Source organism: Botryllus schlosseri, chromosome 14, assembly GCF_051294905.1.
Source record: "Botryllus schlosseri isolate E-star chromosome 14, Bs_hap1, whole genome shotgun sequence".
Lineage (NCBI taxonomy): Eukaryota > Metazoa > Chordata > Ascidiacea > Stolidobranchia > Styelidae > Botryllus > Botryllus schlosseri.
The window spans coordinates 9,776,847-9,791,965 of record NC_137249.1 but is presented as its reverse complement, the minus strand read 5'-3'; the positions used below and the strand labels follow the sequence as shown (position 1 = coordinate 9,791,965).

At 40.4% G+C, this 15,119-nt stretch overlaps 2 protein-coding genes across 4 annotated transcripts in view; both read right to left on the bottom strand.

Annotated features, from left to right (window-relative positions):
- Positions 1-15,119, bottom strand: part of LOC145455039 (uncharacterized) — a 78,407-nt gene that overhangs the window by 16,017 nt on the left and 47,271 nt on the right. The window lies entirely within an intron of this gene.
- LOC145455041 (uncharacterized) overlaps positions 6,693-15,119 on the bottom strand; it is a 37,179-nt gene continuing 28,752 nt past the window's right edge. The window contains exons 3-8 of one of the 3 annotated variants that reach the window (XM_080332997.1): positions 11,150-11,358; positions 9,823-9,944; positions 9,295-9,375; positions 8,048-8,344; positions 7,236-7,377; positions 6,693-6,859 (exon numbers count right to left, since the gene is read on the bottom strand). In XM_080332997.1, coding sequence (XP_080189123.1) covers positions 6,699-6,859; positions 7,236-7,377; positions 8,048-8,344; positions 9,295-9,375; positions 9,823-9,944; positions 11,150-11,358 — 1,012 coding nt within the window. In that variant the 3' untranslated portion in view covers positions 6,693-6,698. The remainder of the gene's footprint in view (positions 6,860-7,235; positions 7,378-8,047; positions 8,345-9,294; positions 9,376-9,822; positions 9,945-11,149; positions 11,359-15,119) is intronic. The other 2 variants (XM_080332998.1, XM_080332999.1) reach the window with 2 other exon arrangements.

Here is a 15,119-nt window from a genome sequence, read left to right as displayed (position 1 = left end):
CGACCTGCAGGGACTTCATTGCACTGACGGTTATTGATGCATTGTGGATATCATATATGCAGGGAACGTACACGATCATGATTTGATCTGTGACGCAACAGAGCCATTCGATGGTGACGTCAATATGTCTGCAAAGTGAAATTGGACGGTTAAGTGTGGTTTGGTCTCTGGCCATACTTCATTTCATACATTCGATCATGATTAATACGGAATTCAAGCGAGGTTAGTAACAATTTCTGAAAGTACATTCTCATGGCCAGGAACGTCATAACAAAATTGAAGCTGGTGTGGGTGTTATTGGTGAGACGGGAAATTCGAAATCGAAGTGCAAATATACATATTACATATATGTTGTATACGTATGTGTGTTCTAATATTGTACATATATTATACATAATTTATAAGTGCCAGTCGGATCATAAAACAGCGCAAATGTTCCAAAACATGTGCCAGTAGCACCGTCAAACTTTTCAAGGCTACATTCGAAGCAATCGATAGGACTTTTGCGATAAGTTATGAATGCTTACTAGTCAGTATTCTGAAGATGAAAGCCCACAGGACGTCGCCCTGCCTTTGGTCCTGTGATAAACTGCGAGATGTTAACATCTATGCAATTGCAGCGAATCAGTGCAATTTTCACTCCTCCGTTTTATTCAATGCTTCACGCGCACGCTAATTCGAGACTCATTTGACTTCCAGAGAGAAGTGATTTTCCATCTTAATTCGACCTCATCACAACGTATTTTGACTGTACGGACGGACGCCTTTTTCTTCGGCAGAGACAGCTGGATTCCGTAATTTCCAGACATATCAGAAATTCAATAAAATATTAAATAAAATCAAAGTGATATCGACTACAGAACAGTGGTTCCCAACAGTGGCATAGAAGCCGCTTGGCGATTTTGTCTCTTCGCCATGGCCGACAAAATGAGGCTGAACAGTGCACACAGCACGGAGAGACGGCTAATCACAACCAACCATGGCCTACTACTGTCTTTAGTAGGCCATGGACCAACGCTTTTGAAAGCACGTATGACGACGAGGTGGTTTTATTTTAGTTATCTGTGGAAATTGACAGATTTATGAGGCTGCATGGTGCGAAGCAGTGAAACCACATTTGGTCGTAATGTAACAGCGTTTGATGTTTTACAGTGGGTAGCTAAATCACACACTTGAGTAGACACCATATTTATGCTTGTGTCTGAAACTTTGTCTTGCCATTGGTGTTGTGAGAGGAGTTTCTCAAAGCACAAAATGATAAGTCGTATTTTCGTTCTATCATGAATGATGATGGGCTATCAGCTCTATCGCTTCCTTCTATATGCTCAAAAACTTGATTTTGAAGATACTATCGCTGATTTTGCTTCGGCGAAAGATCGAAAATTTCAAGTTTGAGGCGGTTATTGATCTTTTATTTTCCCAATACATTTGTTCTCGATTTTTGTCTTGACTTTTTACCGTAACGCTGAGATAGCGAGGCTTCTTTCTGGAGCAATATAGAATTTCTGAGACGCGGCATATTATTTGTAATTGCTTTTGAAAAGATTGTTTGAACATGAACTTATTTTAAAATTTTCTGCAGTCTACTTAGGGCAACATTTTTAACGAAAGCCAGGGACGGCAGCATATGCTCATGCAGCACCGGTTCCCAACAACCTTATTTCCACCAATGTCTGCTAGTTTTATAAATTCTATAGCGAACATCGAAAGCAATATCTTTGTCAAATTGTATTAAAAAATATTAATTAAGGATCGCACCTTGTGTTGATTGATCAGAGAGAAGCAGACATGGCGGTGCATGTATGACAGTGGTTCGCAAGCTTGGGGGCGTGAAAGCATCTCAATGGGGCGCGAAGTCACATTTAACTGAAAAAATTTTCGCGCTGCGCTCGATTTACCTCAAGCTCATGGTGTTTACTGTACGTATCTGTTGTCCGAATTTCATATTTGAGAATTCTCTCATCAATAGCCATAACCTTTAATGTTATCAAACTATCCGTTGGGATGACTAGCATTCTGATTCACCTCTTTAACATTTGTGATATCACGATAAGGGGGGGGGGGGGAGTTTTCACGATCAAAAAGGGGTGCGTGATCACAGAAGTTTGAGAACCACATGACAATGCTGTTCTCAAATCCACATTCTCTTCGACATTATCGGTGAGAAATTGCTTTGAAATAACATTTCTTCGTTAAAATACTATCATTAAACACGATTTATTCCACACGTATAATGTAGGCCTATGTGAATAAATTTGCAAATAATGTATCGATTCAGCAATCCGGCCCGCCAAGTACTTAATTTTCCTATATCCGGCCCGCCGTCTAGAGAAGTTGCCCGCCCCTGGTCTATAAATGGTTACGTCCACATTCTCTCCATGCAACCATATTCGTGCTGCAGTCATCAGTCGGTAATATTTCCTGCTTTCTTACTTCGTTGGGGTATGAGAGACTCCCGCAAAACCCATTTTGCAGTGAAATCTCTTCTGCGTGCAGGATTGTAACCAATTCATACAAGGTTCCGATCAATTGTTAATTTATATAGCCTAGTATTGACTCGAGTCAAGTCGAGTCATGTTCAATTCACAACCGAGTCAAGTCCGAGTCCAAGTTAAGGTGCAAAGGGTGAAGTTCAATTTATAGCTATAGTGCTGAGACTCGAGTTCAAGTCATTGTGTTTGCGTTCATTGTTCAGTTTCGAGATCACGTCCTGTTCCATCCGCGTGAAATCGAATGCCGCGCATTCATAATATGGTCATTCTCCGCACTTCTAACAGTTCTGTTCCTATTTACAAATACCAGTACTGATAGACGGAATACCAATAATGTTATAGCCGACTTTTCTTCGAATTTTCAATGAAATGCCCATGGCCATCCGAGTTTCGAGTCATATGACTTGGTTGAATCGTGGGCAATGACTCGAGTACGTATCGAGTCAGTAAACAAATTTACTGACGTCGAGTCACCAGAATTTGCCGACTACACGTACACACTACACACTGCACACTACAATATGTCTAAAATACTTGAATATGTGACTGGCGATACTGAACTTGAGTATTGCTTTGAGAACTATACCAACATGTGCCAAAATCGATTAGGTCAGCAAACCAACCTATCGATCGTTCTGCGCTTGATCGTCGGTGTAGGGAATCGACGCTGGTTCCTATAACCCGGTCACCGTGTTTAATTCAGCAATCCGTCAACATCTTATGAACTATCCGGTCTGTGCCAGCCATTACCTTCACTGTGATTGCTCAATGTATATCTGCCTTCCATCTGCCTGTGTTGGAGACTATCATAAAATTGACCGATCCTGATTTATGCCGGTAGAAGGAGTTTCTATACAATCGCGAAATTTTCCAATAATATACAACGCTATTGGTCTGTGTAATGCAGTGGTTCCCAAACTTTTTTGAGCTACCTCCCCCCTGGGACAACGAATAAAGTACCAGCTCCCCCACCCCACCACATCTAAATGATAATGATGTCGTCGTCATCATCATCATTATAATGGGTTTGATATTTTATAAGAACATTCTGAAATCTCCGCGTCCAGCTACTGTGAAGTTTCTTCTGTGAGTCAAAAGATTTGTCACGGCACTGAAAGCTATAGTTCTAATAGATACTAGCCGGGAGTAATAATGGGGAAACATTTAACCCGACTCAAGGGAGAGTATTTCTATATGATTCAATTGTGTCTCCAGAACGAGTGATAGTAAGAGATATTGAACTTTGGTGTGAGCGCAAAATTGTTCTGCAATGTAGACGGTACGGATGGTGTGAACGTGAGGTTCACGTCCGCGTTCTGTGTGTGCGTACGGGGTCAATGTTGACTTCATATGTTCATTGTATCATAAAAACCAAATCCGTGCGATTGGGGTGTTGGCTACTGCTATATAACTTGTCAATGGGGTGATATCGGTAGCGAGTATGGAAAAATGTTTTACACTCTGCTCAATATCAACGTAGCAATACTCAGTTGCCGAATACATAGCCCGGGTCTGGCCTAGACCGTTAAGACGTAAGCTTGTATGGGTACATAAAACACCACGCCTGTTATTGTGCCGTCAACTCTTGATGAGAGGCACATGAAAAGTCTTCAAGTTATTAAGTTCTTTACTACAATGAATGTAGTTCTGAAAGCAATACTTATGTTCAAAATATCCAGTGACATCCCTCTCTCCCTACAAGAGGCCAAAATAATTATCAAAGAACTGACTCACGAAAGATGGAAAAACGAATTTGAAACGAATGATTCCGAAAATATCTACAAGCGAATTCACGCCGCACATGATATCTCGCAGCCACTGGGACTATCAAGAAGGGAAACAGCAATCTTGTTACGGCTTCAGACTGGGCATTGCAAACTCAACGGGCACTTACATAGAATTGGACGTCACGACGATGGCCTTTGTGCAACATGTGGCGTTATAGAGACGGTTGAGCATTTCTTGTTACAATGTTCTCGATATAGCTCACAGCGTAACTATTTTAAGGACATAGCACTACGAAACCATGTGCCCATAGACATTGTTTCACTTCTCGGCAACCCTTACACAATTTTGCCTGTGATTGACTATGTTATCCTCGCCGAGGGGCAACTATAATGTAGCAGTAGAATCTAGAACACATGCCTACAACACTTTGGTCTGGGGCACAAGGCCATAGCTGCTAAGCACCATAACCGCAATACACATACATATGTTCAAAATAAGAAACGAAAAGCAAGCAACGATAATAATATGATATTCCAAGACAGATGAACGTGTGACTAATGCCTAGGCCTACTCTTTCGTGGATGTTGACAAGAGGCCCATTAGCCTTACACGCAATAAGTCTCCTGCGAGATCCAGAGGTGGTCAGTAACGAAGTACTTCTACATTTTTGAAGTTCTCTAGTAGTTTCCCACTACTTGGATACTTACTCAAGTAAATCTAAGTTCCCGCTACTTATACTTCTACTTGGCAATATTTTGTGATCTATTTACTTACTTTTCGCTATTTTCAGTGTTTCAAGTAGAAGTATTTTCATCCTCCAATCAGCTAGAAGATAGTCTGAGGAATTTCGGAGCTGTTTTCACGGAGTATCAATATATAATTTTCATAAAAATCGAGTAAGGCCCGGAATTGTCGTCGATTTGGAGTGACCAATATGATTTCACGAAAGTATCTGTGAATATAATTTAGGTAGCGGCTTGCGTGTCTCCTTTCACACTATATGCATTGTCGCCCATATGAAATATTTCATCACAGTATATATGGCCCAACATAACGTTTGACAGTGATGCTTCGCAATCTAGCATTTACTTATCATATCTTATCATGGCGTGTCCTAATGCGGAAAAATGGTCTCCGACTTTTTTCAGCTTTATACCTGTATTATTATATCACCCCTGAAACTTTCTGGACTGAAGACATGAAATACATTTTCCGCTTTTAGAAGTAGTATTTATATTTATTTTTCAACTCCCAGTATCATACTTTGAGTCTGATTATACTTTCAGTTCATTTGTCTGGAGAACATACTTGTTGAAGTATAGAAGCAAGTGTAGTAATGCCTTTAATTTCCGGAAATAAAGCTACACAATATGGCATTTTTACAATTCACCATATTTTTATTAGCGTTTACTAATCGCGTTAAGTGTTTACACCGTATCCGATACAACTTATCCATATTGCTCTTCGAATAAACTACGGACCTTATAATATGGGGGAGAGCGCCATACCATGATATTTTCTAAAACAAGCTGTTCGAGTAAACAGTGGAACAGTATTGCATTTCCATATCGATACTATCATTTTCATCCCATGATGCGGACGTATATGCATCAATATTAATCAAGATCTGCACCTTTCGCACAGATCAATTTGCATATTTTGACAATCTATGCGAACGAATTACGATCGTTTTCACAACTACTTACTTACTTGAGTAGATATAAAGTGAGTCAATTCTACTTCTACTTCAAGTAGTTTTAGGTTGCTTATGGAAGAAGCACTTCTACTCGTACTTGAGTAGATTTTTTTTTTTCGCTACTTCTACTTCCACTTGAGTAGCTTTCGTGACTACTTTGACCACCTCTGGCGAGATCACGAAGTTCGGACAGCCATATGGAAAACTGGCTTTACATGGCTTCATCATCCATCCCTTTCAATATTGTCAAACTTGTCGTCAGAGGAAAACAGTACCAAACTGAAACGTCGACGCGGGTTGAAACTTTGCCGACTTTACCCTCAAGTGGTATGTTTGTTCTTCTTGTCAATGTAAAAGAGGATAATACACATTGTAAGATTGGAATATAGGCGTGAGGGTTTTAATTAGAAATTACAAGATGGCTATTTCTAATATTACAAATTAGAAAAAAACTCAAGTGACTCGCGCGATCACTCTTACGCCAAATGTAACCCTTCGATCAACGGGATTGACTATACTACTGATGTATTGAGAGTAGACTGTAGATTGTAGAAGTAGAGTGAACTGTACATGGGCATATAATACCATTGTCATACGATGGGGCATTCAATTCTACCTTGACGGACTCGATCGGATCGGTCTTATTGCTAACATTATCATGGCGCAGTCGCTGTATCTTCGATCAGCGCGTGATGTGGGGCATAGTTTGAGTGTCATTAACTTCCATGACCTTACAGCGTAAAGCTCGCGGGTTCGCGTTCGTAAGACAAGCTGCAGAATCTTCATATCGTGATGTATTCAGTATTTTCATCAACGTCACGGGAAATACTCGTCGTAATAGCGGAGTTGAAACAGGAGATAGTATCGCAGTTAGGGACTTCATCTTCACTCGGAGAATTTCGGGCGTCCGGCTGAATTTCGGTGACATCAGCGGTGAGTGCTTCTAAAAATTTAGGAGTAATACGTATATCTCTGACCACGACCCCTAATCGTATAGGCCATACATACAAATTTTCATGCAGACGTATACTATTATAATCATAATTTAGAAGATGAATTAGGCCACATACACAAATTGTCATGCAGACGTATATTCATAATTTAGAAGATGAATTTATCTATTCTTCTCCTTTAGATTTGGGGCTCATTTTCAAACTATACATGCAGCCTTCTGAATCCTGCCGACACCGTAAATACGAATTGACCTCTGCAATTGCAACACAGACCAGGACGTCAACATGTGATAACATGCGATGTGACAGCATGATATAGACCACCAATCCTTAGTCGATATTGTTATTTTCTGCCATTTTCTGTACCGTTACTTTCTCCCGTTATCAAAGCAGCAGTTGATGACACAACTTCGCCCCGGTTCTCTTCTATTACATCAAATGCTTCGAACGATTCAATGATGGAGTTTTCGTAACTGCTGGCGCACTCTTCGTGATCTATTATGTGGGCCTGCGGCGTAGAGCACAATGATAGTCTTTAATTCAAGGTTGCGTACAGCGGAAATTACAGAATTGCATCACGAGAGGCATGCACAATTGCACATCTTCTATTCATAATTCACAATTGGTTGTGCGACTAACAGGGTTAGCATGATACAAATATATAAACACTGGGAAATTATTACTTGGATTTGTGATATGTGGCAGTTGTATGATTTCCTGTTAGCCCGGAGTGTAGCATTGGATACGTGGTATAATTTTTTTATTTACACTTTACGTATCATAACTGCACGAACTACATTCACATCAGTGCCATATTCTAACATACGTTTGCTAATTTATTGTTTTATTTGAAAAAGAAAAACAAAACAATTACGCATATCATATATAGGCTGTTACATATGAATGCATTTGCACTTGTAGCGGGAAGGGAGTTTTGACTAATAAATCGGTTTCTAGCCTAAACACCGAAAATCCAAATCCAAGTCGACGCATATTGTAATCGTTATATAGCTAATTGGTTATATACGCAGCATCACGATAATGTCACCATCTATCGCAATATAGTTTCCTGGATAATAATGATGGCACAAGATGTAGCAGGGAGGATAAATAAATCTGTTACATTTCCAAGGATGCGGAAGGCACTGCCTAAATCTGAATGCGCCCGGTTTACTTACAACGGCTTCTGGTAATATTGGCTTTTCTCCGAAGGCGTTACGCACATTTTCCCAAATTCTTCTCATGATAAAAGCAGCTACTATGGTGACAAATACGCAAATGGTTACTACAATGGAAATCACAACATTCCGGTGCCCCGACTTCTCCGGCATAGCGGCCGCTTGCTCAGTGAGTTCTGCTGTCGAAATATTTGAACAGATTTCTTGCGACCAAGCCGATGTGATATGCACTGTTTCATCGTAGCCGATTTCATCTACGAATAGTCTCACTCTTGCGCAGAGCAATGGCCACGATATCTAAATATAGATTTAAAAACTAATAATGAGTTAACAACTAATAAGTGGTGAGGATGTTATTTTGGCTCCTCTTCATCCGTCTGAAACTGAGTGTTATAAGTAGATACAAGTAACCTGGTCTCTTTTAGAGCGATGTTCAAAGCCATGGTCTTCAGTTCTAACCACGATAGAAGTATATCCTACATTACAGTGCACTTATAGGGTTGCATTTAAAACAAAAATATATTTAAAACAAGCATGTTTAAAATGTGTTTTTTATTGTTTGTTGTTTGTTTTTGTTTTGCCATGACGACACGAATCTTTAATTGTGACGTATACTATGTTGGATTAAGATTTACAAATGAAAATATAGGGTAAATATGGCTTCTTTGACGAAAAAGGCTTCCGGCCGCTTAATAATCGGACCAAAAATATCTTTACACAGAGCTATATACATTGTTATGGAGCAAGTCCACAGTCGGCGGTCATCATCATCAGAACATACATACCGTACAAATGATCTATGTGCTATGGCTGTTTATCCGACAACAATTTCGGAGGTTCCAACCATTATATATCGTATAAGCCGACTATATATCGGGTGCAAATCGTTCTTGTGCTCATAATACATGTATTGTCGAAAGTATTTGCGGAATTAACCGAGCGTGACAGCGTAATAGTGATGCGTCCGGCTTCTTGATCGGTAGGTCGTGGCTTTAATTCCCGGCCGGGCCAGACCACAGAGTCGAAAGCTGATGGTATCCGCGGCTATCCCGCTAGTCGTTCAGCATCTACGGATAGCGCGGAGGAGAAAAAATGGAGGTGCAGACTAACATGATGACTTTACTTAAATATCGTATCGCATCTCCATCGTCAAAGCACGCGTTTGAAAGAAAGTCTTTTAAAACATCATTTGTTTCAAATGCAACCCTATACAAGCCATTTGCACTCCTACATATATGAGAACTCACTGCTATAGTATCTTCCACTGCCTCCTTTGACACGAATTTGTTGTATCTCACCCCAGTTTCACTTCCATTCCAGTATTGAATCTAAATGCGTGAATGTTTATGAACAAATAGCTCGATGTTCGATCATATCGCATCGCGTGCAACCGTCACGATATTATTGTGTTGTATCGATGACCCGAGTCGTGAGAATTCATCAGATGGTAAGGGTGACCAACAGGGCTCTGGAAACGAAGTTGCGGAGTCGGAGTTTCGTGGAGTGGTAGTTGGAGGTTAAGTGAACCGACCCCACACCACAGCCCAGGTAGCCGAAAAATCAATCCAAAGGGAACGTCCAGTCACCGTTTTCCTGTTGTCCGTTCAGATACAATGCCTTTATCGGTTGTTACCACACTCACATTCGATAGAATGTCTTGCGCGCATATTAAATCTTATGTTTGTTTCGTAACTATATTATTCGAGTGACGAATGTTGAAATATATGTACAAAACGAAAGCAAATCTTTACGTGTGCTGTTCAGTGTTCACTCACTTCGAAATGTAATTTGATATTTTCGTCTTTCTTTACTTTCGACGGATCCCCCGTATATTTCGGATAGAACACCGCTTTTTTCTGCACACGCTTCAACAGCAGATATGGCGTAGTGAGAGTCACTGAACGAGTGCACATGTGCGTGTAGAACATTGATTGAATGAAACTACAAATTGCGTCCATGCTACAAAAAGCTTCCCATATAAGACTGTGCGTTCCTAGTAGAGTGGGCCTTGGACCGAAACCGCACTGGCTATCCGGTCGGATTGTTTTCATTTGTGACCGAAGCCGGAGTAATATTTTTCTGATAAGGCCGGAGTCGACTAGGAACCGGATTCGTACTTTTTTGATACGGTCAGAATCGCTATGGAAGAGCATGGCTGTTGTAACTACTGGTCAAACTCCAGTAGCCGCCAGCACAATTATGTGAGTTTTTATGGTCATATTTCTTTTGTTGCAATATTCAATAAATAACCTGAACCCGTACCGTATATTCTACTGATTTGCAACTTTTACAACTTTTTTTACATTTTTTTTTACAGAATATATGAAGCATGATGTTTTTAGCTGTTTGGAAGAATCTGATAGTGCAATTGCGTCACAATGCCAAACTCGATCATAATGCTAATTTCGAGGCTGATTTTAGGGGGTTCCTGGTCCATCAGCAGAATAAAATTTATATTTTCGTAATCAGTAGATCAGCATCTTTCCATTGATACCCGTTTGATAGAGTTTAGCGCTCGGCAAGCCGGTCAAAAATGGCCGTAAAGTTGCCTTTTGGTCAAATGGAAAGTATGACGTAACCCAAATGCAGTGAGCCGTTCAGTCTCGCTGTGTCCACACCATATAGGACACTATGGCGATATGCTGTAATGGAAGTTTGAAACCTAAATAGCACGTAAGTGTATTTATGATCAATTGAATAGCGAAGAAAGAAACGAAACAAGCAGATATCCTGCAAATCTTAAGCTGTTGGCTTATGCGACAGAATCTATCGAGTATCTCACACCCTACTATTTCTAAAGAATTATAAGTGCAACCGGGGCCTACGATATCGTAGGCCCCGGTGCAACTTTCTCAAGATTTTGGTGCAGTAAAAACTTTCCCTAAATTGATTGTTATCAAGGTTTATCGAATCGGATCTCGAACATTTCATGAATCCGGCCTAGGAGTCGAGCCAGAGAATTGTTGATCCTCTCGCACTAGTTTCTGGTGTAGGCCTACTTTATAATCCGTCATTTTTCATAACCTAATTTCCATAATTTCATAGTTGTAATGGCTGCTGTAAGCTCTAAATCACAAATGTATATCGATAACATGTACTTACAATTTTTATACTTATTGTAGCGTATTGGATCAGTAACGTAGGACGCTTGGGCCATTCCGCGTAAGAGTCCAACAACACGCACGTAATCGAGATACTCATCGTAACAGTCGTCGAGAACACAAGTGTTTACTGTTTTGTTTACGCAACCCTTGCAAGGATGCCAGCAAGCCTTGTCGCCAATCTTGAAAACTCTGGATGAACAAAAATCGCTAAAACTGGTGTCAAAAATCGGTAGTTGTCGCTGAATCTTGAAACAAAATCGCTAGAAGAAGTCGCTAAATCTGATTTAAAACCGTAAGTTGTTAGATTTAACCAGACTCTCCATACATTCTATACATTCCTGTTAGTTATATTTTAATCGTCTGTTTCAAATGCCCCCTATCATATTTATAGTTCATAATACATTTCAACAAACCAGATCGATCAGCGTGACCACTGACCAGGTTTGGACTCATAAACACTCATTATATAGGCGTAGGGTTGCATTTCAAACACTTTAAACAGTGTTTTAAACAATGACCTTAAAAAAATTGTTTTTTTTAAGTTGTATAATTATGCGATAATTGTGTAAATACTTTCCAAAAAAACATGTTGTATGATCCTACGGACGATTACCAACCTATTATCCGACATATACGATATGATATGGTGGGAACCCTCAAAATGGTTCAAAGGAGCTATGTTTAACCTATATTTTCAATCGTCAATGTCAATCCATTATGACGTCACAACTGAATATTCGTGAGAGCATTGCTTTAAAAAACATGTTTTAAACAAGGGCCTTGTTTTAAACATGTTTGTTTTAAATTTATTTTTGTTTTAGATGCAACCCTGCATAGGCGTGACACAAACTGACGCTGAAGGGAATTTGAAGGGAAAAGCATACTGGATATACAAGCGCCTTGCTCGATGCGTCCGTCAATACGAGATGCGATCAATGATATAAGATATACATTGATGCGATATACTAATAATTGCATTTTAATAATATATTCATATTACAAATATATTAAAACCCGAAGCTTTTCGAGTCAACACTCTTCAGGGGTAATCGTCGGCATAAAGAGAATTTCAAAAACTTGCATATAACTACATTGCATACAGTCAATTGTGACGTCATAGAAACGAAACAATATCCGGTGCAGACAAACCGCGAGCGCAGCTAGTGGCCAATTTTTAGCTGAAGCAGACGTTCCTTCTGCTGGCATAAGCGTGGTTGATGGATCTTAATGAATGTCGATTCCAGCGCGGACAAGTGGAAAAGTGTGCGGCCACTATAAGTAGCGATGTGCAGTGTGCACTTTAGAAAATGTTAGGAGGTTCAAACCCGCTAAGTAGCCTACATAATAGCCTAATACTAGCGGCTGGTCATCCAATTATCTTTTTATTTCCCTGTCCATCCATCTGATCAATGGTATAGGCCAGGGGTTCTCAACCGGGGGTACGTGAAGCATTTTCAGGGGGTCCGCAAAGCCTCAAAATAATTGATAACCAAATTTGTATTTTTTTACTTTGAAAAATCACGAGGCAGTTTAGCTACATTACTAGTAAAACTCCGGAGCTCACATCAACAGAATGCCGATCTGAGGTGAAATATCCTGCCGTGCAGACTCATTTTAATTGATAAATTGCCAATAGCCCACTGATACAAACATTTTGCTGTTAAGAGATGTTTAGTTCGGGATTGTGGGAAAAAAGTTGGATGAGTCACGTCAATCAGGGTGACTTCGAAATGTTTATAAAATCCATTTTCTCCTGGAATATACACAACGATCTTTCCATCATTACTCCACGATAAGCTGCTATGTAGAAACGACCAGGCTTGACGTTATAAGTTCATTAAAAAATTCTCTTTGGTCCTATATTTGTTGAGATCATACCCAAATGTGTCTTCGGAAGCGTTACACGTTATTGCCACATTCACCGCACCTATTATATTTGTGGTAATGGATTTTCGGCACTGGTTCATATCAAATCGAAGGCGCGTATCTTCAAGACACGACCACGTATTTCAAGAATTGCGGTTGCAGAATAAGCTTGGAAATAATAGAAGTAAACCCAATTTCTACATGAATAGTATGGTCTTATTTTGAAGAACGGTCATTTTGTTGCTGTTTATCATTAAGCCTACAATTGTCATTTGCGCAAGGCAGAAGACGGTTGCACGTGAGCTAAATCTGAACTTAAACTTCGTGGGGGTCCGCGGGGCTCCGTGGCGATCCGAAAGGGGTCCGCGAAGACAAAAAGGTTGAGAACCACTGGTCTAGGCCTATATAAATTAGTATGTCTGACATTTATTCGCATAAATAGCATGTTAATTGTCAATGAAGTTTGGTTGGAATAATGTTTTATGTCAAGAGTACGTTAAGGAATCTTTTCCTGTTATCCGGTAGCACGCATAAAATCTCGTGATTTTATTTTTTGGGGGTTATTAGAATGTTGTTACATCTTGTGTTAGTGTCGAAAGTAACCGAAGTAATGGTTTATCTTTCATTTATCTAACGTGAATCTGATACTCTTTAAATCCTTAATCCAATCGAAGTTACATTATGGCATCCTCTGTTGGGGGGCTGCCAGTAAAACTGCACTCAAGCCACTGCAGAAACTACAGCATAAATGACTCCGAATCATAGCTAGGGCCCCAAAAGGGCCTGGCTGCCCATCCAATAAGTCGCTGCTGAAGAGATTCGGCGTCCTAAACATAGAAGATATGCGGAAACTAGAAATCGCCAAGTTTATGTATCAGTTTCACTGCGGTCGTTGCCCCGAATATTTCAATGACTTCTTTACCTCTGAATCAAAAGCGCACAAGTACAACACACGCGCGTCCTCGTCGTCCAAATATCATATGATCGACCGAAAAGATCATCGCTCCATCAAATATGCCGGACCTGATGTGTGGAACAGTATCCCGCCGGCCATCCGACAGTCGACGAGCATGTCCACATTCAAGTCGAAATACAAGCAATTACTACTAAATAAATACAGTCCATCCTCAAGATTACCGGACCACGACTGACCTATCGATCTCGCTTCCCATGACATGCCGCCCTATTTCTTGTCGCATTCTTTTTCTGTACTATCTTCTTTACTTTCATTCAGTGTGCATGCCTCCTCTTTACATCGCCTAGGCCAAGGTGGGTGTCAGATTCAATAGACTACTCCTTGTCGCTTCGACATCTTCCTGTCTTTTCATTGTATCGCATTTTTGTGGTGTATTGAACTGATAAAATTGCTAATAAACCAATGATGATGATATAAAACTCTTTATCCGAGCAATTTTGCGCAGCGGGCGATTTAAACCCGTTCCTTGGTTTTCGATATTGGTACGAATAGTGTATATAGTACTGACGTCTCGCCAGGGATTTCTAGAATTACATATCCCTGGTCCCGTGTGGATGTCAAGTAAAATCGTTTTCTCAGTAATCTTGTAAACTCGCGATTTCAGTTTTAGAGGGAGGTGGAACCCTATATTCGTCCGGCGTGGGCGGTGGGCTTAAAGAATTAATTCACATAGCGGACCTTGCATAGCCAATTTCATAGGGCGAGAATGATTGAGATTACTCGTAAATCCTAACCTAAACAGAAGACTGGTCAAAAGGAATGTAAAGTCGTTGAAGTTTCCGGGAAACGACCTGCCAACCTTTAGACTCTCTACGAAGCGCTGCTTACCATTCAGCCCACTTCTGTGAAAGCTGAAAGAGCATTCAATGCATGTGGACACTTTGTTAGAAAATTCCGGTTCAGGCTACAGGATGCCACAAATGATTCATTGTGCTTTATAAGGAGGGCGTTGCAGAAGCAGTGAACATTAAATTTGCGTGGTTTTTCTCGTATTCGCTCGTACTGCGCGTGTACGTATAGGTCTATACCAGTGGTTCCCAACGTGGGCGATATCGCCCCACAGGGGCGATTTGGTGGTCTAGGGGGGCGAAAATAGCGAAGGGGGCGATAGGGTGGCGAAATCTGA